We start from the raw sequence: 26,535 nt of genomic DNA, 5'->3' as shown, positions 1-26,535 counted from the left end.
ATAAAGAACCCACCATATGACCTGTGCACGAGTAGGAAATGGGACGCCGGCACCATTTTACGATCTACGTGAAAGCAGTGCTAGAAAATTGCTTTTGCGTAACAGGCCTCTGGCTGACATTGTTTTGGTGTTGATATAATCTCATTTTTTTACACGCAAGTTTATACAACGTTGCTCTTCAGGTCAGTGAAGCATGACCAGAGTGACTGCAGTGTTTCGAGAAATGATTCGATACCCGTCAACGTTTCAACCAAACAGTTTCCGACGCTTCTTGCTGTCAGATAAGGACATTAACTGTAGTCCATTAGGAGTCAAACTTCCACTCTCACATTGAAGTGCAAAAAAGATGATCAGTGAAGTTGCCAGCAGAGAATGGACTCTGTGTATTCAACTGTACTCAGGCATGTTCAGTATGCTTGTCATTCCTTCCATTCAGTGTATTTAGGTGTGTCTGTTTGGGTTTGTGCACTGAGGTATGACTGTCTCTTACTGTTGTGTCGTGTCTCTTTCTTTGTGTTCACAGCTCTTTCTGCTGGAAGAGACAAGGGAGCGCAAGTTTGATGGCTTCGCCAGGACCATCCAGAGAGCCTGGAGGAAATACCAGGCCCGCAAGAAGTATGTCCAGATGAGAGAAGAAGGTGAGTAAGGAAACTTTTTATAATATTTGTGCCCGTCTATCCGTCCCTGTCTCTCACTCTCTTTCTCTCTGTGGGTTTGTGCAGCTTCTGACCTGCTGTTGAACCGCAAGGAGAGGCGGCGACACAGCCTCAACAGAAACTTTATAGGTGACTACCTGGGTATGGACGACAGGCCTGAGCTGCGACAGTTTCTGGCTAAGAGAGAAAAAATCGACTTCGCCGACAAAGTCACAAAATATGACCGCCGGTTCAAGGTTTGTTTTTTCTTCAGTCTGCAGCCTGTTTCTTTGGCGCAACAACTGACAAAACATTTACTGTATGGAGATGTTGTGTTTTTTTCTTCTCAGGGAATTAAGAGGGACTTGATCCTGACCCCTAAATCTGTGTACCTGATTGGAAGAGAAAAGGTGAAACAGGGACCAGAGAAAGGGCAGGTGACAGAGGTGGTGAAGAGGCGGATTGATGTGGAGAAGATCTTGGCGGTGTCTCTCAGGTATGAAATAGACACTACCTTTCAGCATATAGTTCCTTCCGATGTGGGAAAAACTGGGTTGCAATATTCCTAAAGAAATGTATCTTCTCTCTGACTGTGAACAAAGCTTTTTATGTAGCTTTTACATCTTGAAGCTATGTGTCACCCTTCCGCAGAGCAGGGAAAGTTACTTTTCTCCAGACAGAATAACGCTGGAGTACATTATTCCTTTAGGTGATTTCAGTGGAGTCTAAAGTGACTTTTTAGTTGCATGTTCCATCTAGCATACAATCATATGAACACAACCAAGTCAAACAAAGACGGTCAGTATAAACAAAATTTGTTGCTCGTTCTATTAGCATACACCAACACTCTTCATGCTACATCACTGCCTACCTCCTCCACTTCTCCAGTCACCTGCTGCATGTTTATATGAATTCAAATAACTAAAAAATCTTTATTTGTAGTATGATGTCATGTTCATTTTAGGAGTTTTCCAGCTCATGGACAATCTTTATCAAGCTTACACAGATTAGTTAAGAAACATCACATGAGCTGAGCCACGTTGCCAAACTCAAATACATATTGTTGTTTCAACAAATGATAAAACACTGACAAGTGTGTCTTGGCTTAAAGAGCATAATGCTTAAAAAACAATAAAAAAACAATGCCTGCATACCATGAACTGAATTACATGACAATATACTGTTGTGTAATTCTTTTATTATTATGTTACCATGTATGCACCATCTAAAACATCATTGTAACTGAGCTACTACTTGTTGTTTCTTGGTATGTTAATAGAAGAGGAAATAAAATTACTTTTTCCAAAATCCTTGAAACCTGCCAATGCCTTTATCTCAAAGCTGGTGAATCACAGAGTCCTCCCTGGGATTCACAGGCACATGTTAAAAAAAAAAAAAATCAAAATTTACAAGTATAGGAAGGTACCAGTAGGTAATGAGTTGTTTCTAAAACAATACAATTGCTGCTAAACATGCAGCAGAGGCACACAGTGGTGCAGGGGCCCAACATGTAAACTGTAGACATTTGCACAGAGTCATGACTCTACTTCAAAGCCACAGTCTGGATTTCCAATCACACACAAGTTCCCATATTCCTGTAAATGTCACACAAGGGATATCAAAAACATGTGGAGTATATCAAAACTACCTCCTGTGTGTGTCCGTCCCTTTGTGTGTGTGTAGGTCTGACTGAGAGCAGTTTTTGTGCACATCTCAGAAATGTTGCTGAAATCAGTTAAAAACATTCTCATGAAAGAATGTCGACCAGTTTACTACAAAGAAAGAAGGAAATAAAAGGGACAGAATGAGTTGTGGGGGCTTTGTTGTTGGGAACGCTGTATAACTTGTTTTAGAGGTAGAAATCACAGAGCTGTTGATGCAAGCATGTGGCTTTTGAGTCAGTGGGGTAATACGGACCAGGTGGTGAAATGAGTAAAAGCATGAGTTGTAAAAGCTCATCAGAGAAAAAACTCCACTTCACTGGAAGGAACAAAGTATCCTTGTGTGAGTTACGGGCACAAGCTGTCTCCCCTCTTTAGATGTGAGCCGCTTTGTGTGTCACTATGCAAATGTGAAAACTGATTCTGACTCTCCATCTTGACTCCCATCAAAGCAGAACGGTTGAGGTGCAGAGCGTCTTTGCAAAATACATTTAAAAAAAAAAAAAATCTTGTGAGTGTAATTTCGCTCGGTGAGATTTGTTTCACGGATTTTAAAATTGAGCCTCACTAGCTGTTGTGTTCATGTTTTTCAGTACAATGCAGGATGATTTCTTGATCCTGCATGAGCAGGAGTACGACAGCCTGCTGGAGTGTGTCTTTAAGACGGAGTTCATCAGCTTGTTGGCCCGCAGGTTTGAGGAGAAAACCCAGAGGAAGCTACCACTCAAGTTTAGTAACACGTAAGTAAACACACAGAAAATAACATTCCAATTGGGAGTCAAAACAGCAAAGTACACAAATCTATCGCAGTCAGTTATACTCAGTACTCATCCTCAATTTTTAAACTTGCATTCAAGAAACATTAAAATATTGCCTTAGTGTTGATGTTCCTCTAAAATGTATTTGACACTTAATCATTTCTGACTTTGTTGAGATGTTTAATGGATTCAGCAGCTCAAACAGATTTAAAAAAATCTATATTTAAAGGCAAAACTGAAAAAACTGTAACTCTAATGTGACATATAACATATTTTCAAAATGATGTCCTAATGAAGTCACATGAACCATCACTCTGATGTAGAGGATGTAAATTAAGCTTGAGCAGTACAAAACTTCTATTTGTGTTGTTTTCAGACTGGAGATGAAGTTGAAGAAGGAGAACTGGGGCTTTTTGAGTGGAGGCGGTTCCCGGCAGGTCATGTTTATCCAGGGTCAGGGAGACATGCCTGTACTGAAGCCCTCGAGCAAATCTCTGCAGGTCAGCGTTGGCCTCGGGCTTCCCAAGAACACACGTGAGTATTAGTGGACCCGAAGAACAGCCATGACCTGTTCTCACTATGAGCAATGTGTATCAGAGGTGTGGACTCAAGTCACATGATGAATTTGATGACTTCAATCATGACCTACGAAGAAAAACTAAAAAAATCTCAACCTTGACTTGAACTATAGCATATAGAACTATAAGAATTGTGCATCTAACTGCATGTTATTTTATTAAGTCCAGTCTTAGTGATTTTTTTGTTTCAAAGGCAGACTACATCTCATTTTATGTATAATTGTAACTGCAGTGAATTACGATCAAATACATTTGTAAATGTGCTGTACACAAACTCTGTAAAGCATTTCTGATTTATATTCATTTGAATTGGTACTTACTATTATTCTGTTGGTTTTAACATTTCAAATGGCATTCAGTTTAATAAATAACTCATTATTATTACATGTTTAATACAAAAAAAAACCCCTTTTTTACTTCAGACTTGATTGAAAACTTCAATGTCAGGGTGCAAGACTCACACAGAAATGACTCGGCCCCACCTCTGACAATATACATCAGTTCAAAATATAGCTCATGATATTATCTCACCTCTCAGTTTCTTTCAGTTAAGCTCATTGTGTTGTCTCTATTTAGGTCCCACCAGGAAGAGCTTCACTCAGAGCCGCTCCAGCGTGTCCAGAACTCACCAGAACACCCCTTCCCGCGCTGCACCGGGACCTCCAGGTACAGCCTTCACCGCACTGCCACTGAAACAAGCATTTTCGTGTTTCCATGCGGACTGTCTAAAACACACTGTGACCCATCCTCGTCCTTCTGTTTCTTCCTCGCAGTTGCTCACCAGAACGGTGGAGTGAAAAATATTAACCATGTAGCCAATCAGAGGAACGCTCAGCATCACAACCAGAAGAATCCCTCATCCAGCAACGCGACGCGCCCCTTCCTGCCCAGCAACATCAACCAGCTGAACGAGCGAGGCAGCAACCGGCCGCAGCCAAACCTGGATTGTCTGAGAGTCCCTGACCAAGGAGCTGCTGGGTGAGAAACTGGCACGAACACACTACTATAGTCTAAATAACACACACACACACAGACAACGTGTTAGGAAAAAGGATGTAGAAGCTTTTCTGCTACAAAGGTGGGTCATATTAAACATATTAAATGCAATTTATCAGTATTTGTCAACTATATCACTGTTGGTTAGTTCCATATTGTGATATATCTTGTGTTTGGCATGATTTTGGAGAAATGCTCTCTTTGACATATTAAATAGTTTTGCAATTCTGTTGTGATCTGGTCTCAGGTTATTTGGCCTCTTTGGAGCTCTGTTTGATATCTTGTGTTGCTTTGAGAACTCAGTCGCTTCTGTCATGTCCTATATTTGACAATTGAGACTCACACATTAGTGTCTTTACTGGCATCTCACTGGCCAGAAATTAAAATCTCAGGGTTGCACTAAAAAAGAAAATTAAAAGTGTGTGTTGCAAGTGATAAAATACTGATGGTTAAAGAAGTAGAACAAGTTTTCTGCACCAGAACTGAGAGCAGTTCGTCACTTCTGTGGTGTTTTAAGTTCAACACTGGCCTCACGTGTCTTTACACTTGATGTGACACTCTTTCCCAAAAGATGAGACCCTTCTCTTAATTTCTATTTTCTATTTCTACAATTAAGTAGACAGGTACTGTGCATGTCAGACCTAATAATAGCTAATGATTAATAGCTAACTAACACTAAACGTCATTCAGCCTAATATGACCCAGCATTGAAGCACTATTTGCAAGTGTAATTAAGGTTAGGTTTAAAATCCTTTTTCAAGTGACACATTATTGTCTCTACCTTGTATAAATTAATGTATTAACTTAGAGGCTCAATTATATTTTATATAGTTTTCTTTACAAACACAAAGATTTTGTGTGAACAGCATACATACCTGCAGGTTAATGCTACTAGACAGTGTTATCTGGAAATGTTTTCTCTAACTTCACATGCACAGTTACCAGACATGCACATAGACATCAAAGACACACATTAATACACACGCTTGTGTTTCTTTAATTTGCCATAATTTGGATAATTTATTCTTTTGTAGTAATGGAGACAGACGACCAGCTTCAAATGGAGGAATGTGAGTTGGAGTGTTTGCAGTGTTTTGGGTGGTGGTTCAGTAGTAGAAAAGCTTTCAGTAGCAGGACATGTTTATGCTTCTGTACATTTTTAAGCTGCTAATAGTGAAATACTTTCTTTTTTAAAAAAATTTTTTACTGCAAAGAAGTTCAAACTCGCTAAAGGAGCCAACCGTAGTTCGCAACTAATATCTTTTTTTCTGCTGCAGTTCAGTTTATATCAAAGAGGAATTATTTTAAAATTCGTCTTTTTGTGGAAGATCTTTCATTTCTGTAATGAAAGAATCCCTGCTGTGCACTTCTGCTGGCTCATTTTTCATCAGGGATCCGTTTTATTAAAAAAAAAAAAAGTGGATATTAAAGATGAAAGTTGCTTTCAAGCACAGTCATAAGAGAGCGATGGAAATATTTGTATTCAGTAAATGCATATATAGCATATTTACAAGCTAACAATTTCCGTATATGTTGACCCCTAACTATGGTGACGGCACTATCCTGAATTATTTGCTTCACTCTCACAGCATTTTGTATTACATTTGGCATTGTGTTTACAAAATAATGATAAAAGAGAATATACTGACCATACAGTATATAAATATGGTTTCCCATGTACATTTACAGAGCCCTAAGTGCAAAGCCTGAGTGATGAACTGAAATACACTGACTGTGTTTCACCTTTCTTTGCTCTGAAAGGTTTCATAAAATTTCAACATTTTTCAGTCTCAGTTCATTTGTTGATGTAAATATACAGCATGTACTAGATCACCATCTTGTGGCTGGTTGATGAACTACTGCATTCTTTTAAAATGAAACACGACAACACAAACAAATATTGTTTACGTTGTCATATACTTGTGTGTGACACATTTTTATAGCTTCCAGGAGGATTTATGGTCGCTGTCAGTTTTAAAACCAAAAACACACCAAGTGTTTAATTTGACTACTGTTTCTAACAGCTGTGAACAATACAACCTTAAAATTTAAGCTAAAAAAATGTGGCTTTTTACATAACAAGATGGTGATTGTACATGCACAAATATTTTAAGATGCACTCTGACACTTCTGAGTTACCTTCACAGCCACTGCAGCACAGTAAACTCGCTCTTTCATTTAGTGCCCTCCTGTAGGCGGACCCTACTGCAGATGTTGACAGTTGTGTGGTTTCCTTCTTTGTCTTCTGACACCTCAGGGCCCACAGACCGTCAGCCACCAGGCCTCCACCAGGAGGAGGACGACCCAAACCCGCACCCAAACCCAAACCGCAGGTGCCCCAGTGCAAAGCCTTGTACGCCTACGACGCTCAGGACACAGACGAGCTCAGCTTCAATGCTGATGACGTTATTGACATAATCAAAGAGGGTAAGAAGACAGACGGCATCCTATTCTTGATATCATAATGTCTGTGTTTGTGAAGATCTTGCCAAATGTCGGTCTGAAATGAGATTCTAATTTAGCCGTATTTGTTGTTTAGATGCATCTGGATGGTGGACAGGACGACTTCGTGGAAAGCAGGGACTTTTCCCCAACAACTACGTCACCAAGATCTAGAAGCCGCGGATTTACAGCACGAGGAGGAGAGTCTGCTGCGTCCCTGCTGACCCTCTCAGAGGATGGGATGGTGCTTATAGTCAGAGAGTGAAGCGCTGTGAGATTTTTTGAGGAGAAAAAGCTCACACTTCCTCCACTACTGCCTTTGTAGTAAATGAATGTAACTCTCTGTTACACCAGACCAAAAGACAGTCAAGACAAGAAGACTGTTTGACCCCGGGGTCTGTTTTCCTCCACAGTCCCTCTGAGTACTGAACAAAAACTATTTATTGTATTTATAGCTTTTCTGTGTCCTCCTTACTGTCATTTTCACCTTGCTGAGAGGTTTTTTTCGAGCGCAAACACTTTGAAGCGTTGGAATGAAGTATGCTTAATCTGTGGGACGAGGTTGCGATTTTAATCTCCACTCGTCGTTTTTTAGATGAAGGTTTGATTGCTGAAGCGAAGGCGGTTGCCGGTGCCAGTGTCACCGGCTCGTTGTTGGAAACTGAAGTTGTTTTTACCAGGAATATTTATTTGGATGCAAAACTGTCACTGCTTACAGGGAACAGACATTCAGTAATTAATCACACTGTGATTTTTACATGATTTTAAATACCAAAGCAATGCATTTTAATCAGTCTGTGCGGTCAAGTGGTGAATCACCTGGAAAACCACCTTCATCTCTAGTTTTTTTTGTTTTGTTTTTCTATCACACCAGTATATTTTAGACACAGAAAAGAGGCCATGTATACTGTAACCTGAGCATGCTGTCTGTGGTGTATTAGCACTTTATTGGTACAGGTACTACCTTAGACACAGACACCGTCACTTGCTCATCATGCCACAGCCAGTAAGTCAAGTCTATGAAGGACAGATTGCCAAGCTAGCAATAAGCCTAGTTACTGAGGAGACTAATTTGTTTACATGAAACGATAAAACAGGCATTTTTAGATCTGATTCTGTATATGTGTTCATATGTAGGAGTACGCCTGTTGCTGATTTAAATTAATTGTTTTGTATTTTTTCTGAAGGATCTTAGTATTCTTTTTTTTCTCTCTCTCTCACTCTCTCTGCTTTCGATACTCACAGGGCTGCTTTATTTCCCGTTCAGCGACACGTAGATAATTATCACAGAATAGGGTGAATGGATTTTTGTTTTGTCAAGCGCAAAAGTGGTTTTAGGTGAAAGATATTTGTTGGCATTTTTCCGTGGCACTACAAAGAATTCCTTTTGCTTTGGCTCAACTGTTCCTGCACATCTTTTGCACTGCTGTTGCATTACTTACACATTCCTTTGTATTTTTTTTAAATCAAATAACCACATTATGCTCTAGTCAGTAAGAACTGCTGGGACTTCTGTCGTAGATCCTCTGCATCATCAAATATAGTTTGATCTTGGATGGTTGAAAAGCATCCTTGTGCAATACAAAACAGTAGATGAGTCTTTTAATAAAGTATGTAATATTGTAAATTTAACTGCTTTATTTTGTTTTATTATAAGAGGAACCATTAAATGACCAATGATCAAGCAGGTGTTTTATGTTTATTACCTGACATTCACATGCCATCACAGATAACTTTGATCAAACTGCACTTAACAGATGTTTAATTAAGTCATCTAACTGTTCAAATATAATTTTGTTAAAGCCAATTGTTTGTTTTAAAGAGTAATGTGCTGCAGAGTTTCCCTTCATTATTGTCTAAATGATGTTTTATATGAGCTTTCTCCACTCTGTAAAGAATAACATGAAGAAATTACAGAATTGTATTTGCATTTCTTAATTTTCTTCCTTATAATAATCAAAAAATGTCAGTATCAGCCTTAAAAATTCCATTGTGTGCAACTTTAAATAGTAAAAAAAATAAACTTCTGGTTGATAACATTCCTAAGAAAAACAAAAATACAAAGGACATGCCTTCAGTGTCTTCAGTGGTAACTACAGATCTGTTTATTTTCAATAAACACAAGCTTTTTACATTTTGACATGCTACAGTAGGAAACGCACAGGTGTAAATGATAAAATTAAATGTCACAGAGTCATGACTCACTGGGATTCTTTTAGTAGAACAGAGACATTGTTATTGTGAACACCTGCACTTTCCCTACTGGACTAGTCAGCTTGTCGGCTGTGAAAACAGTCTGTTCTGAAGCAACAGCCCTTTGGATTATTAATCCTGGGTGAGTAATTGTAGAGAAATTTAGCCATGGTGCAAATCACTGATCTTTGATAGAGGTCATGGGCAATAAAAGTACCTTGAAAATCACTGAATGATTCAGACCCCTAAAGTGCACTGAAGTTATACAGTTTTATAGTTGAGTAAACAATGTTAATTTGCCCTGACTGTTCAGCTGCTGCAGTGCAACAAAACATCTTCTATGCAACTGCGGTTGCATAATTCTTGGCATAAGTGAATCCTACAGCTGTTAAGCGAAACACAAATCAAGGTCAGATCTAAGACTGTGCAGCTGCACTGTGGGAGGGTAACTTGAAGGCCAGTAGTACGTTCACAGTTCCTCTCTACCCAGACCAGAGGCCTGAAGCCTTTCCTGTTTTCTCAACTGAAAATATATAACAATTTCAATCAATACATCGTTTTCTTTCTCCTAAATGCTGTATGTTTACTATCACTTACTGCTGACAGAAACTAGAACATTTGGTTATGTCAAGTACATCGCCTCTCTCTGTGCATGCTGAGGAGACGATGATGCTCTTTAAAGGCCACACAGGTGATTTTAAATATTGTGCCTCACTGTGTGGGTGTAGGAAGACTATGTGCTTGATAAGATGTTTCCCTCACTCTCCTGTTAGCTTTGTTGCTCCTGTCAGAGCAGGGCAATACACCTTTATCCTTCTTATTAGTACCTGGAGTGCAGTTCCATCGTAGCTATACTCACCTTTAACTTAAGCAGAGAGAAGCAGCCAGATTAAGTGGAAACACCTGGGTGGGTGTGCAGGGCTTTTGGTTTAGGCTGTTGGTGTCATATCTAAAGTAAACGCCTATATTCAGAAATTCAACAAAAACTCTTTCCTCTACAGTTTTTATTTTCACATCTGTGATTCAAGACGGAGCAGAAGGTGAATCAGTTTCTCTGATGATTCTTGTTTTGTTTCAGGAACGACTTTGTCTATCTTTGGGACAATTTCCAGGCAATGCCACATTTTGGTAAGTTAGATTTTTTAAAGAAATGCTCCATGTGTATGCCTTGAGGGATTAAGTTGATGTATTAAAACTGGATGGATTATCCCTTACACACCTGGTTCCATATCTAGACTTTCTTCATAGGTAGGCATAGCTGGGTGCTTTATACTGTGACTAGAGGGGGAAACTGGCATCATAGGCCTGTCTTCATTTAACTAGGTACAACGGTGATTAGAGTCACTGCTAAAAACCTGAAATTTATATAGAATAGAATTACTACATTACTACTACACTTTATTTGACATTTTTATTGGTTTTGGGGAAAAACTGAAAAAATTGGGAATACTGCAGGGCTTAATTTTAATCAGGATAAGCTGAGTAGTTGAATACAGGAACCATTAATACACTAACATTAAAATGTGCATATTCCTTAGCATGTTATCTAAGGTAGTGGTTCAACAAAAACCTCTTGTTGAACTGGTCACAACTGGCACACAAACCAGTGATGAGGAGACGTTGCTTAAGAGGTCAAATGCCCAAAAGGTTGCAAACCACTGACTTTATATTTACATCAACTTTTAAGTCTTCGTACCATGGTTCTCGGACATTTCGTAAAACATCATGACCGTGTCTTCAACAACCCATCATTCACTCCAACGTCATGATTTTCAAAGAGGACGCCAAGGAAAAGACTCCATTAAGAGTTATCCAAGTTTATTAATATTATTTTTTAAAACTAATATAAATCCCACAGAATATGATCCTGGTGCCTTTAAGTCAATGAATGCATGTATACCTGCTTTTAAGTACTGCATTTCAACACTCCATTCAAAATATCTTTTTTTTTTTTTTCTTTTTTAATATTCGTCAGAGTGGAAATACATGGCCTCAGCGCACTGTCATATTCACTACTATTCTCCTACCTTTTTCTCTCTTGTGCAAGTCTATGCGAGTGAGTTAGTCAACAGTATTAGTGTTTTTTCTTTCCGGCAGCAGTAAAAATGGACGCTGCTGCTTAACTACAGAGAGACAAAAGGGAGGGTTGATAAAATGGACTCATGTGTGAGAACAAACTGTAAGTATTTATCCCAAATTGAGCTGTGTATTTCCCTCTGAACACACAAAACGGGGAAATAAAAACACTTCTTGGATAAAACTGACAAGTGATCCCAGGTTTGCAGGCTCATGTGAAATTTCTTACACACGTTGGCCTGAGATCGCCTTACAGAAACTCAGTTAACCAGCAGAGGCCCCAACAAAATGAAGAAAAGATTCACAGCAGATCTCCAACAATCGTTCAGTTTAGAAAGAACAGTCAAGAGGGGGAGGGGGGATGTGACATTCTTTTCTTGTTCTCTAAAATACATCAGATGGCGGTGTTGTTTAGTCAAATGCAGGTGCTGGAAGGGAGGTGTCATCGTAGCAAAGCATGTGCATATTCTTGGGAGTGAGGTGAACATTGGAGTTTATTTCCACTCTAGAAATACTGGGTGTGCACTAATACAGCAGCTGATCTGTTAACATATTTCCCTAGTTAGGAATGTCTTGATTTACTTAAAAAACATCTTTCACTAACAATCCACATCTTCTAAACATAAAACTAATCAATACAATGATTGGTAAAATGAATCCTGCAATGTTTTGTTTTTTTTTCAAAACTGGAGGTTGACATTCTATTCTAGTAAAGCAAGGCATTAGGTTTACAGAAATGCGTCTTTACTAGAGCAGCTATCCTCACCTGCAAATTTGTTAGGCCGTGTTGAGCCCATGTTACATGTGCAAAGAAATGCATTGCAAGGAAACATGCAGAAAAACAAAAACAAAAATGACACTTGAGGAAACAATCAAAAGCTACATAAAAGCTTTATAAATACAATAAAATCTTAAACCCTTAATGGAGAATTCTAGCTGTTGTAGTAATATGTGATAGCTGGCACTCTAGGCTCAATGCTTTTTTGTCAGATTTTTTTTTTATTTTATTTTTAATTTTCTAGTAGTAGAGCTGTGCAGGTAATTCATGCCATCTTTGGTTGACTGCAGTACTGAAGAGAAAATTAATATGATCTCAAAATAAATTTCAACAAAAGGGTTGTTAGAAAAAAAAACAGCATCAACTCTCAGCAGACAACTGCGCCTCAATGTCCACTCTGCAGATGGGGCACTTCTTATTGGTAAGGAGCCACTGATCCACACACAGCTGATGGAAGAGGTGCATACATGGCAGGCGTCTGGAGGGGAAACACGAGAGGCGAAAGAGAAGATTAGGAATATTGAAAACAGAATTTTGAGGTTTTACCTTTAAGTCACAGCTGTAATTTAAATAACAGCAGGGTGCAGTGTGGTTCAGCTCTTCTCCTGATGTACTTGCTGCTCCATTTTGCTCCATTTATATCTGTTGCCTTTATGTGATAATGATGTACTGCCTAATTATCACTGCTATTTATTTGTTTTAAGGAGAATATTGTAATATTCTGTGTTGTTTTTTTTTGTCAACAAATCCCAGGCAGAGACCCATGAATTAGTTACACCTATTAATAAGTATGAAGCCAAAGCCTGAAATAGCTTATCCCTCTTTCCCATTGACCTCCACTGTTGCTAAGAAACTATTTAAAACCGCATCAATGAGCTGCATTGTTGCACTGTGTGACATGTTCCTTCATTAGCCTGAACATACACACTATAGTATGTTTTGAGTTGATCCTACATACACTGTCCTGCTGCCGTAAATACTCTAATACTACTGTAAATACTCAAATCACAGTGCACGGCAGTTTAAGGACATTATTTAGCTTCTAATAAAGATTTAACTATATATTTGTGACCTGTTTTTCTAAGTTTCTGTCTTTAGTAGGAACAAATTGGCTTGGGGCTAAATACAACAGACAGTAAAAGAAAAGTAGAGACAGGAGGGAAGGGTAGGACAGACGAACACATTGTTGGTTTTGTTGACAGTAAAATACAGAATACTGTCAATCTTATCCTTTAAAATGTTCCTGAGAGAACCTTCAAACATTTAAACTCTTCATATAAAACTTAAACAAGCACTGTTCTGTTTTCATGTCCATTCTTCAGACTGTCCTTCCAGATCCCGTCCCACTAGAAGTCATACTACAAGTGAAGAGACACCTTACTAGCTAGCTGTGATGACCCCTGCTGTCATCTTTGGTTCGCTGTGTGATTCACCTGTCTGTCTGCCCTGTCTCAGTCTACAGGCGGTCATTAGCGCAACCGGGAACACCTGGAGCTCATGGTGTTCCCGGGTTTATAAAGCCTGGCTGCAGCTGGCAGCTCCTTCTGCCTCACTGCCTCTCTGACACTCGGCTGCCTCGCTGCTGCAGCTCTTTTTCTCCTCTCCCTACAGGCACCTGTTTGTTTTGGTTATATTGCTGCTTTGTTCCTTGCTTTTGCTTTCATGCACCTTACAATACTCACGCATACACACACACACACACACACACACACACACTCTCCACTCATGCATCACATACACAACTGATACCACTGATTTCTGCACTCCATGCTGTAAATATTTAGTTAACTCTTTGTTTTGGTTTAATTTGGGTAAATAAACGTATCTTTTGTTGAAACTTTAACATGGTGTGTCTCCCTTTTGTTGTGGCCACTTGAGCCAAGTTCATTAACATATGCTATCATAACACGTTATTTATTAACAACAAAAACAACTGTACTTATTCTCATATATAATATTAATTTCATATAACTTATGCATGCCTCATCCCTTGCACCTTATCTATAAACATTGCCTTGCCAGCACCTTCTTTTTATTATCTCCATATATTTCATGTTTATATAACCATATAATCACATATACTCTCACCTGTAAATATTGCCTCATCCGGCACCTTATTCTACTATTTACTTTCTGTTTGGATGCAAAACTGCATTTTGTTGTACTTGAATAATGTGCAATTGCAACAAAGTTGAATCTAATCTAATGTAATATTTAAAAAAACTAACCCAAAATAATGCGGGATTTACCAACATACTAAAAAAACTAAATTTACAAACAAATTTGTGTTTCTGTAATTCAGCTGCTTATGGCTGTTATCATTTAGAAATTAAGTAATATCATGTGCTATTATTTATGTTTATACTCATAAAACTGCTTGTAGTTGATGACTGTACATAATCTCCTCAAATGTGCCTCAATTAAAAAAAAACTTGTTGTTTCATTTAATACCAACAGAGGGCAGAAAGTCCTCTTCAAAAAGCTGAGTGAGTGCCAAAAAGCAGTTCCATGAGGCCGGTAATTTTAAGGCACTCTGGGGTTTTCTGCTGATTACTATGCCTTTGGGTTTGTTTTTTAAATCTCTCATGAGACTGTGGCAAAATGGAACAAATACATCTGATGTCCCACATGTCTGTGCTCACAGGCTCACAGACACGCCCCTGAAAGCATAATTGAACACATTCAAAACTGTGAACCAACACCCAGGAGGGGTGCCATTTACCTGACGTCCTCCCCCTCCTCCAGTATTGACAGACAGATGGTGCATTTTTCTTCCGTGTCTTCATCTGCCCCCTCGTCTTCGTCTTGCTTACCATGCAGCTTTCTCTGTTCGTGAGAAACATTTGGAAATGTGTCTTTTGATATACAGCGTCAATCAGCATAGCTGCCTCAGCAGAATCACATATACATATGTTGATTAATCCTATTATTCCATTCTCTGTAAAAACACATTCAACTGCTCAACTAAAACACTGCAATAACATTACAAATATATATATTACATTTGAATAAAAATATAATACTGCATATAAAAAGGTAACTATTCTTAGAAACAAACATTTCAACAAAAACATTTAATTCCTTTGGGGACAGAGAGAATGGTCATTTTGTCCTGAAAACAGAAAAAAAAACTTTCTATCTGTTGTTTCTATACTAAACAAATCTAAATTATTCTAGAGCCGAATTCCCTGGCCCCCAAGACTACAGCTAACATCTACTGTACATGTGAGCAGAGACATGTTTCCAAATTGATTTGTTCATTATTTCTCACCGATTCTGGGGTTGCGTGCATATTTTTCCCAATAGATGCCCAAGCTTCAGGGGTTAACTGTTGGTCAATGTCTCTCTCCAACACCTTCTGTATTGGGTGGCAGGGTGTTAGATTGCTTATTTAGATACATTTGGAAACCTCTAAGGAAACCTTTTCCCAACATATCTGCACAGCGGGTAAAAGACACTACAGTATTTTGCTAAATGTTGGCAAAACATCAGACGTTTGAAAATGAGCACAAAAGACCACTACGCACTCTGTCCCAGAATAAACTGTAACAGACAAGCACAACTATATACATAATCTGCAAAATATGTTTAGTAATATATACATGGCTACTTAAAAACACACACATGCTCACGTATCCTCACCTTTTTGTACTTGTGTGGGTAAGTGCACCTCTCTATGGTTCCCTGAGAGGCTCCTCGGTTCACAGTCCCCAATCTTTCCTCTAAATGCAGCAGGTCCTGAATGGAAGAGAGAAACAAAACTCTATGATACAGAAGGACATTTCTGGGAAAACAGTACATTCCCTGGTGGATGATTTTTGGAGACAACAGCTCCGCTTTTCATTCAATAACACCAACTAATGCCTGTCCCGAGTAGAGGCCAAAGATGAAGTGATTAGTCCATGTGTGTATGCTGGTGTGAATGTCCAAACTGACACCACAAAATTAATCTAACAGCTAAATTTGTAAATCACTATCTGTCCAGTATGCTGGTGGAGAAAATGAAGCAGCCACAAGCACATTACATTCATTTGGCATACAACTTACAAAGTGCCTTTCATTTTTCATACACACACACACACACACACACACACACACACACACACACGTCTTGCTCAAGGACACTCTGACATATGAACCAGAGCTTGGTGATTGAACCACCGACTTTTGATTAATAGCCAACCCGCTCTGCCAACTGTGAAACAGCCCCGAGTTAAACAAGATGCTAAACTGACTGAACTCCATCCACTGATGAAGACCGTGAGAGGCAGTTTAAAGCTCTGGAAAAAGCTTTTAAGTGGAGCTTGATTAAAAAATGTCTTTATTTTTTTGGTCAAGATGTTAAACATTTTCCTTGTATGCTCTTCCACTACAGCATTAAATCTTGCTTTCTCCTTTCTTCTTCCTTCACGTGTGTTCATCCAATTGCAGCGTGCATTTTGAATACAAATTAACAATAACTAACTAATAACAAGATAAAATAATGATCAGTCATGTGATGATGACTGGTAGTGATGAATGAAGCAGTAATAAAGCGACTCATATTTGCTTAGGCTGATTAAAAAAAAGACATTTAGCAGCAGTGACATTAAAAAAACAACCCTCACCTCATAGGTTCTTCCAAAGCCAGTCATTCTAGATGAGATGTACCGAATGTGCGGGTAGGTCACTTCAGATATGCCAGTGTGCTATGAGGGAGGAAGCAAAAAACATGAAACACATTATGTTTAGCTTCAGGAAAACATTTTCGCTTTTTTTTTCTCCTCCATAATTTTACACACTGCATTTGTACGTGAATTTTAGTAAACTGCAGAGCCTGGAATGATGCATGCAGTTTCTTATGGAGTGAGGGATGTGTACATTCTCCTTGAGAGTGAGTTTTACTAATTTGTGTGTAACATTTGGCATTTCTGAAATCAAAGTTATGATCAGTTTTAAAGAAAGATGTTTTATTTGTTCTGAATGTTTCAAAGGAGAAGATATGTAATGATTGTGAAGGTCATAGATGTATACAAATTAAAACTAATGAGCTCTGCCGAGAATCTTTGTCGAAATTCACTTGCATATCCCTTCCACTTCTCAGCCCTGTAATTCTGAGCATACTCGCTGTGATGAATTGTGGATACGCTAAAAACATTTGGGGAACTTGTAAAAATTAAACAGTACCCTGACTTTGTGTGCACTTGCATCGATGATACAGAGGGGAACTGATTGTACAAGACAACCAAGCAATAACATGAAGAAACTGTCGACTGTCTTTTCTCTCAAGGCCTCTGGATTTGTTGAGTGTGCACTTGAGATGCCTGATGAGCTACTATTAATTGCTAATGCATAATTCATGTGGTTCACCAAACCATCCTTGAAATAACTGATGGTATAAATAAGGGGGCCAGCAACATTAACCTCTCTTATGTCTCATAAGTTGTTGCAGCAATTTTTGGGTTGATACCATTTGTTATACAGATTTGGTGCAAAATTTAACCATTTTTTGACCACTCAAGAATTGATAAAAATAGTCAAACGTCCCTCCAAAATACCACATTAAGACACCAAGACCTTGAGGAACACCATAGAAAAATTCATGCTTTGATTTGGTATAAAAAACTTTTGAGATTTGGAGATTTCTGTAAGAACACATTTTTCAGTGATTGGATGGTGAGCACTTCTGTTCTGGGAATTGCTCAGAAACCCTCTTATTGTCAATATACCTAGTAGAGCCAAACATAGTCTGAATGACCTCGGTCTCTAGTTTGTGGTTGTAAAGTTTCATGAGGCTGTGATTATCCTTGAGGTCACAATAGGTCATTTTATACAGTGAGGTCAAGTTTCAAAAAAATGGTCTCAGTACAATGAAAAGGCTAATGTGGGGATGAACATCATCATACATAAATACAATTGGGCTCATTGAATCCACAAGAGTCTCAGCTTTCCAGTCATATCCAATTTATGCAGTTCCAAGACTGTTTAGGGACCTCAGTATTCAGAAATACTCAAATACACCATTTTTAGAATAGGTGAAAATTCTACATTTATAGTGCATGCAAAAAACTGCATGATTTTTGCCCAGACCTGCATGGGATTAGCATAAACTGGGTATGTGTGTAAAGGGGAGACTGGTGGGTATCCACAGAACTCATTTTCATTCAGATATCTTGAGGTAAGAGGTCCTGTGAAAATGGCCATGGTGGTTTTTCCCTTGCAAAAATTTAGCCTAAATTTGGAACATTATTTAGCCCTCTTCCCGCCAAGCTAGCATGACATGATTGGTACCAATGGATGCCTTATGTTCTAGTTTCATATGATATCAGAATCTAGCTTTAAACTGAGCCCGCTACAGCCTCTGAAAGACAATAATGTCGGCTGAGGATGCTAGCGTCCTTGTGGAGTTTAAAAGGTTAAAGGTATACTATGCAGGAATTGTCGGTTGGTGTTTGTTAACACACGGCATACAAAGTTAGTGCCTCTTTCCCGGCCCAGCAAGCGAGCAAGAGAGAGAGAGACAGAGAGAAAGAGAGAGATAGAGAGAGAGAAAGAGAGAGAGAGAGAGAAAGATAGAGAGAGAGAGAGGTGGTTGAGTGAGTTAGAGAGTGAATGAAGAGAGCGAGTGGTGCTGGCGAGAATGAAGCCATGAATCAGAGTAATAAAATGTTATTTTCTGATTGTTTCACAGTGGTTACGTTCTAAAGCACAAATAAACACATCCACTCTCTGCTCTGCAGATGTGTGTGTCGGTCAAACACACACGCACGACAGCAGAGGAACAGCACACAGCAGCACTCTGCACATAGACGAGACGAAGAAGCACTGAATCAAATAAAAACACAGCAATGTAACCTGGTTGCTGCGCTACGAGTCCTAACCTCACACCCTGCACGCTGTTATTGGCTGGAGGCTACACACCCACTGCCCAAAGGTTGACGCCCAGAAGCATCCCAAACACAGCAAAATAACAAGAAAACAATAAATTACAGGCAGAGGGCAGAGTCTCTGCAGATAAATACACCACCACACACTTCTAGTGGGTCATAAGTGATGATTAAGAGGGATTACTTTTGTATGAGTCTATACATTGTTTTTTTAGTAAAATCCTGCATAGTCTACCCTTAAATCTAAGCCAGACTTCATGAAAAAGTGATTCTTTCTCATTATGCAAATATATGCATGTGTGCTCAGAGTTTCTCTCACCATGAAGGGGATGGGGAAGTGGTGCAGTCTGGGGGGAGGGTGGTAGTGGGGCAGGTGGGAGTGCAGGTGCCCTGAAGGGTATGGTGCCACAGTCACTCCAGCCTCGATGCCAAGTTCCCTGTTGACAAGCACATTAATAGTGATAAATCATCATTACATCAAAACTTCCTCTATTATAACATAACATGAACATGAACATAAAACCAATGAACCATTGAGGCACATTAAAAATGTGTAATATTTGATTATCTGACATTAAACCAGGGTTAGATTACACTAAAACCAGCCATCTGCCAAGCCTCATCGCTTCTGACACTGACCATGCTGTTCTCTGCTCAGGCTGGCGAGGGTGGGAAGACATAGTTTGTGGCACATGGATGTGGTGTCCATGGCCGTAGTTGGGGTGCATTCTGTGGGGGTGTGGAGGTGGACGCTCGTGTGCTCGTCTGCAAAGAAAAGAGAATACAGGTTCAAGATAGAATGGTTTAGAGCTTACACTAACACACAAACTCAGGATGGGCAAAAGCCAGTGTTGGGTGATGGTGGTACTCACGTGGGGTGCTGCATCATCCTGCGCCTCTGGACCTCCATCCTCTGCAGCATCTCGTGTTGATGAAGCCTCTGCACCGAGGCCCCAAGTGCCGGCATATGGTGTGGCAGGGTCTGGTGGTCCGTTGGCAGGTGCTGGGCCAGTGGGGCACTTGAGCTAGAGAGGTGGTGGGCAGGCAGAGGAGCGGGAGGGGCAGAGGGCACGGCGTGGCCTGAGGGGTGGGATGGCAGTGGTGGGTGAAAGGTATGGACAGTGTGGGGAATGACATAATCGCCTTGTGGAGGGGGCTGAGGTGTAAGCTGGGGGTTCCCGTGGGAATGAGGGCAGGCGGAGGAGGGCTGATGATGCAGTGAGCGTGCTAGGGAGCCGTCTGGGTTAGAAGAAAAAGAAGATGAAAGAATTAAGTAAAACATCTTTAAGCACTACCCCAATGACCGACAAGTGTCTAGTTATTTCTCACAGGCATCAATTAAAATGTGGGCAAAAGAGTTCTTTTTGTACTTTAAGCTGGCAGACAAACGTCTTGGCCCCTCATGGTATAAATGGTGCATCCGTAGCAATTTCTTGATCAACAATAAAATAACTTTTGGTGCAGACTTCCTTGTTACTTGTCTAAGCAGCAGTAAAGGGAGGAGGAGAGGCAAGCAAAGGCATTTATTCTCACCAGCAGCAACTAACTGTCATACTACATCTCCAGCCTTATCATGCAGCTTCACTCTCTATACTGAACTATTCTAAGTAGAATGAGCAATTAACTACTGCTGCCTAGTACAGTTCCCACAGCACTTGGCACATTAACCATCAGGCTCTGTTAATTACTATTAGCATTAGTTTTTAGGAGTGAGACAGTATGCCAATTTCCGCAAGCAGTACAGTACTGTAAATAAGTACATTTTCCAAATGCGGTAGTAGACCTTTAAAAAGCAAAAAACAAAAATAAAGAACATTTCAGAAAATGTAAGCCTGTCGTACTCACATGAGGGGTGCATGTAATGTCTGCAGGGCTGCTGGGGTTGTGTTTGTGGCTGAGGCTGAGCCACCATGGAGGAGCTGAACGAGTCCACTACAGCTGGCTGGCTGGGCCCAGGGGTGGCCTGGGAAACGTACGCGGGAGGCCGTGAGGTGGAGCCCGGGCAGCACGGGTCAAAGGCCGAGGTGCTGCCATGGAAACTAGCCCCGCTGTTTCCACTGCTTCGAACACCGCTGTTGCTCAGGTCCACTGGCAGAGTTTGCTGTGGGAGGGTGGCAGACGTATTATAGAAAGAAGAGGGACAAACTCCTCCTGTGGAATGCTAAATGAGCCTTTGTGTGGGCACCGGTTCAAATACAGTCAAGCACAAGTCATAAGCCATGTACAATTAAATAGTTATTACTGTTGTATTTTTCTTTGAGTGAAAACACAAACACATTTTAAACACATAAAATGTAATTTTCTCACCTCATTCACACAATAGTCCTAATTAAGGTGAGACACAGCTGAGGAACTGTTACAATTACTACTCATCACAGGTCAATCTCTTCTTGATGACATTTTTGTAATATTTTCCCCCAAACTCTAAAAAGGTAATAACAACCCAGTGTGCTAAAACAACAGTGTTGAGATACCGGCCTAGATATCACTTTCCCCACCTGAACTGGTCCTGCCAATCTGGGAATTAACATAACATTAAAACATAGCAGTATAACTGCTTAGGAGTTGCTAATTGTGCTTTTCTTTGCTAATAAAAAGCTATCTGTCATTTTATGAATTTGGTGGTCGAGGATACCAGGTTTAAGTAGAATGTTTATATAACCACACTAACAGCAATAATCCAAAAACTATTGTAAAACTGCAGTATGTTGGTATTTAATACACCACAGACACACCTGGTCGTGGTAGTGGGCTGTGTTGCTGCTACTACTACTGTTGCCACTGCTGCTTACTCCAGCACAGGGCGCAGGCAGCGCATTGGGTCGCTCCACGGCGCAGCTCGACTCTTGAAAAGGCAGGGTGCCCGGGGGCTGTGGCGTGGGGTGATGGACGTGGTGGAGGAAGTGGTGAGCATTGCTGTGGCTGTGACTGTGGCTGTGGCTGTGACCGTGGCTGTGACTGTGGCCGTGCTGAGAACCGCTGGTCTGCTGAGAGGATGACACCTGCAAGCAGCTTGAGTGGGAGTGGCTCAGGGACAGGTGACCGGGGGAGGGCCCTCCACATGGGGAGTGCTGCTGACAGCAGGATGGGAGTCTGGGCATGGCCGTGCCTGCGTTCTCTCCCGATGTACTTGACAAACCTGGTCTGCTGTCATCTGATGAGAGTAAGACATACCATTAAGTAAAGATATAAGATAGGGGCAGGTTAATATTTCAAGATGTGATATGACTATAGACATTTTCATAAAATACGCATCTTTCCTGTTGCAGGGTTTGCTAGTCCAGCAGCTGACAGGAGGTAATCTCATACACAAGCTGCAAAACAGTTCCAATGACATGGTCTAAAGCAGCTGGTTACAACATGCCGTGTCCTGTCTTACCCTCTGTGGCTGTGCGAGTAGAGCCACTTGGCCTCTGTGTGTGCATACTTTCAGGTATTGAGCCTGGGCAGCTAGTGGAGGGGCCTGGGACATCATTGAGCTCTGAGGTAGAGGCATGATGGGAAGATGATGACGAGGATGACCTGACTGTTTGAGGGTGAATGCTGCCAGAGGTTGTTGGCACAACTGAGAGATCTGAGGAGAAAGAAAGACGGGTGATGATTTAGAAGAGGAGGATTAATGACAGTTGTGATCAGGAGGAGAGTCATGGGTATTGCCTCTCTGTTGTCAGTGCACAAAAAAAGAGAGAACGTGCAGAGCTCTGAAAATAACTGATCCTAAAAATGTTTTTATTTGCTATTATTACTAGATAAAATATGAACTGACTGAAACGATAAAGGTATAATGAGTAGAATCGAGATGACTGTGAGGCTTCAGAAAACTCTATCTTTGGGGATTGATTGAGTGCCTAATTCAAACTGTTAATTGAGGAAATTCCATTTTACATTTATACTATTTAACAAAACCTTATTCATTAAATATTACATCATGTTTACAAATAAGCCTACAGCATGTGGATGTATTTCATTTATATCTCATCCCATCTGTTTTATTTTTTTTAATCTTATATTCTATATTTTATGACTAGCGCTCATGTTGCTGAGCTGACCGTTTTTTCTAGTTCAATACATTTCATTGTACTGTTGACCCTGTGTTAACCTAAATATGACTAATAAAACTGAACTGGACTGATGTATGCATTATTAATTGTGAATTTAAAAAGCCTGATTTTCTCAATGTGTGTGGCCACCTAAAATCCAACTGGACACTTAGTCTGGAAAAGAATAATCCTGGTCTGGACTGTAGCATGTGTGTGCTTGTCTGCGGAGGCTTAGCAGCCGGGGAGAAGAGCAAACCTTATTAGCATTCTAGTGTGTGCACGCCATCTGCTTTTCATATTCACAAATTAATTTCCCCCCTTTCTCCTAAGAAATGCAAAAACTCTAATACTCAGTGCTCTTCTCTTTTGCTATCTGTCATGGGTGTCGTCTGATGAAGAGACTAACATTGGACACAAGTCAAACAAATGCCGAATGTCACACAGAGCCTCTCTCTCAGCAGAAAATAAAAAGTACTTGTATGCTGTGAAGGTAAATGGCAGTTTTAATAAATATGTTTACTGCTTTAGTAGGTTAGTTAATGCCAGTGTACAACAATTAACTCTTTATTCTTATCACTGACTGGCTAATTGATGCATATTAAGAGCTACTATTTAAAGCATAACAACAACCCATTTTTATTTTACTAGTTAACTTAATAAACTACTTAGAAAACTAAAAAACTAAAAAATTATGATTAGCACATTTGTCAAACTAATTTTTATGATAGCTCCGTCTCTGGCCAATGTTTTATTAGGGACTGAATACCAAACATTATTTTTTTAATAAACAATTTTACGTCATTTAGAATTCTGGCTGAGTCCTGCATGAAGCTCTTACGATCTTCTTTTTTTTTTTGCTTTGTTTGTCTTTTATATTTTGTTCTACATTTATAGTAGAGAGTTGAGAGAGAGCGAGGAGAGAGGAGAGAAAGAGATGGAAAAAGACATGCAACAAAGGTCTGCTGCCGAAATCATACTGCAGATGTTGCTGTTATGTAGCTAGCATCTTACCTAGTAGGATACCAGGTCATGCCTCTTATCTCATGTCTAAATTAAAAAAAACATTTAAAGAGGTTTGGTGTATGGCTTAACATGAAGCTCTGCAACTCCTTAACAATGTATCTACTAAAAATCCAGGGTGATAAGTGACCAAAACAGAGGTCAATGTCAACCTGTGTCAAGCCTATGAGGCACCTTTGTGACATTTTAGTTGTTAATTTGTAGTTTCTCACCTTGGCACTAATGTCTTAAATTTTATTTAATACTGCAAATGCAAAACTAATATCACAGGTCACTTATTAAGATGCATCTTCAAGGATGATAGTTATGAAACATCAGAGAATAGATTGTAAAACCACAGAAGAATAGCTTCTATGACCTTTACATATGTACAGCAGTTTGCTTAAAGAAAAATATAGTAAGATTTCAAGGCATCACTATGACCTTTGATGCAGCTGAGAGGTGGCAGGTTACTAGAAAAGTGAGAAAATTGTTGACAGTATGCATAGTGTGACACTTTTAATTAAAGTACTTGGATGGCAGATTTTCCTTAAGTTACTCTTACCATCTTCATCAACAGTGAGGTCCACCACCTCCCCAGCATTCTGACGCAGTGGTTGGATGACGGTGGAGAGTCTGTGACGTCCGCGTGGCTCCTGGAGACGGTTCTGGGAGCAACTATTAGCCCAGATCCTGCCAAGACCCCCCACTGAGCGCGACCTGTAGACACACAAACATAAAACCTGTTACAGCCAATTGAACTGCAGTGCAGGACCACTGGTCTCACAATGAATATTCTCACAGCTCAGTGAAGCATTGCCTTTGCTAGAACCAGACTCTCAAGCTCATTTCCAGGACAGTGACAGCTTTGACAAAAGGCTGCTGGTACAAATGTAGGCAAGGAAGCAATAGTGGATGATCCTGACAAAAGCATTTAAATCTGGTCTTACTACCCAGTGAGTACAGCAATTTATATTACAGTCTCTTAAAACACTTTTTAAACTTAATTTGAGTATGTGAGACAGTTAGGTCATCACATTTACCTTTTATGAAGGAAAAAATCAATCTAAACAAACTAGAAGTGGGTGTCAATATTGCACCTGATGCAGTTTATTTAATTGTGGGAGCTAATATGGTGATCAATTCTTATAGGATTACTTGTGTATCCATTGTTTAGTGTAAACAATTGCACTCACAACAAGAGGAACAAACCAATGAATATATTTTAAGACAGCACTTGTATTTATTGCAGAACATTTAAATTATTTAAAACAGGACACATCATTATCCTTCTTCAAAAGAAATGCTAGCTAAGACTAACTTAACATGCTCTCCGCCAACCATTTAAGAGACTGAGACAACACTTCTTAAGTATGTCAACGGATATGATGGTGCTTTATGTTGATCATGTAGCAAAACAGTGCTTAGAGTCTGTGGTTCAAACTGCTTTTTGTGCGAAGTGAGAATCAAGTCAGCCTCACTTTGTGAACTGCTGGAAACCATGACAGGATTTTACAGATCCAGTAGACACAGTGACACAAGTTGAAACAAAAACATCAGTACACAGACACACATCAAATCACATTTAAATCCATGTGCACATCTCAGAAAGACCTAATATAGTTACAGAGAGCAAAATACAATAAAATCATAAAAGTATGATTGGCACATGCCTGATTACAGCTATGCTTAAAAGGAATTAGGCTACCTGTGTTTAAGCTCTGTCAGTAAATAGGGATAGCTTGTTCTTTCAGACAGTGTGCAAACTTAACTTTTTTGTCAACTGGCAAAATAACTAGTGAATGTTCAAATTTTACCATTACCATTGTTTTTTGGCGGGTGAGTGAAGCAAACCTACCAGCCACTTGTATGTTTTACCAGCATTTGGCTGATGGCTGGTGCTTATTTTGTGCCCTGCTCTCAGGACTGCCAACATGGAGCACTTCCATCTAAATCTTAGCATCCTTTCCACCCCCATCTTCCTTTTTCCAACATCTCGCTCAAATGCTCTGTACCTCTCTCGTCCTGCCTTCGGCCCTTCCTCTTTTCTTCCTTTTAATTTTCTCTCTTAAAGGCTCCTGTCGCTCTACCCCCTGCTCTCTAAAACTAGAGTGAGAGGAAGGCCAGGGAATAGCCGCATTTCTCCCCACAGTGCCGTAAAGCCAGGTGATCAGAGGGAGGAGGGATAAGCCCAGGAGACACAAGCCTAGAGACTGCATGGGAGTGCCGTAAAGCGGGAAACCATGGAGCTTTGTGGCAAGGGGATTTCACTGCAGCTCCCAGAGAGCTTTTAAAAAATACACAGGTGCAGAGGGAGAAGGTTGTATATCTGAGTGCCAATAGCATAACCCTGTTAAGCACACGTTCATCCCAACTATGGAGCATCTGGTATGTCAAATTAAATTATAGACTAGCTCAGTGATTATTATTGATTAAAGCATACACACATATGAAATCATGAAGTGATTCAATAAATCCTTATTGGAATGATGTGAGGGTTTTTACTCCCCCTG

At 39.9% G+C, this 26,535-nt stretch overlaps 2 protein-coding genes across 7 annotated transcripts in view; one reads left to right on the top strand and one right to left on the bottom strand.

Annotated features, from left to right (window-relative positions):
- Positions 1–13,960, top strand: part of myo1ea (myosin IEa) — a 58,844-nt gene extending 44,884 nt beyond the window's left edge. Inside the window, exons 20-32 of one of the 3 annotated variants that reach the window (XM_042434680.1) lie at positions 524–638; positions 723–892; positions 986–1,131; positions 2,890–3,036; positions 3,431–3,588; positions 4,209–4,298; positions 4,406–4,610; positions 5,663–5,698; positions 6,886–7,055; positions 7,168–9,405; positions 9,870–9,954; positions 10,342–10,391; positions 13,440–13,960. In XM_042434680.1, the coding sequence (XP_042290614.1) occupies positions 524–638; positions 723–892; positions 986–1,131; positions 2,890–3,036; positions 3,431–3,588; positions 4,209–4,298; positions 4,406–4,610; positions 5,663–5,698; positions 6,886–7,055; positions 7,168–7,244 (1,314 nt within the window). In that variant the 3' untranslated portion in view covers positions 7,245–9,405; positions 9,870–9,954; positions 10,342–10,391; positions 13,440–13,960. The remainder of the gene's footprint in view (positions 1–523; positions 639–722; positions 893–985; positions 1,132–2,889; positions 3,037–3,430; positions 3,589–4,208; positions 4,299–4,405; positions 4,611–5,662; positions 5,699–6,885; positions 7,056–7,167; positions 9,406–9,869; positions 9,955–10,341; positions 10,392–13,439) is intronic. The other 2 variants (XM_042434839.1, XM_042434761.1) reach the window with 2 other exon arrangements.
- The window catches only part of rnf111 (ring finger protein 111), a 31,173-nt gene continuing 15,702 nt past the window's right edge, over positions 11,065–26,535 (bottom strand). For 2 of the 4 annotated variants that reach the window (XM_042435036.1, XM_042434942.1), the window contains 12 exons: positions 24,588–24,742; positions 22,363–22,557; positions 21,719–22,137; positions 20,829–21,084; positions 19,856–20,222; positions 19,623–19,748; positions 19,303–19,420; positions 16,725–16,805; positions 15,760–15,855; positions 15,389–15,475; positions 14,840–14,943; positions 11,065–12,595 (listed from right to left, as the gene is read on the bottom strand). In XM_042435036.1, the coding sequence (XP_042290970.1) occupies positions 12,478–12,595; positions 14,840–14,943; positions 15,389–15,475; positions 15,760–15,855; positions 16,725–16,805; positions 19,303–19,420; positions 19,623–19,748; positions 19,856–20,222; positions 20,829–21,084; positions 21,719–22,137; positions 22,363–22,557; positions 24,588–24,742 (2,122 nt within the window). In that variant the 3' untranslated portion in view covers positions 11,065–12,477. The remainder of the gene's footprint in view (positions 12,596–14,839; positions 14,944–15,388; positions 15,476–15,759; positions 15,856–16,724; positions 16,806–19,302; positions 19,421–19,622; positions 19,749–19,855; positions 20,223–20,828; positions 21,085–21,718; positions 22,138–22,362; positions 22,558–24,587; positions 24,743–26,535) is intronic. The other 2 variants (XM_042435118.1, XM_042435200.1) reach the window with 2 other exon arrangements.

Source organism: Thunnus maccoyii, chromosome 1, assembly GCF_910596095.1.
Source record: "Thunnus maccoyii chromosome 1, fThuMac1.1, whole genome shotgun sequence".
In the NCBI taxonomy this organism is placed as follows: domain Eukaryota; kingdom Metazoa; phylum Chordata; class Actinopteri; order Scombriformes; family Scombridae; genus Thunnus; species Thunnus maccoyii.
This window is presented reverse-complemented; position numbering and strand designations above follow the sequence as displayed.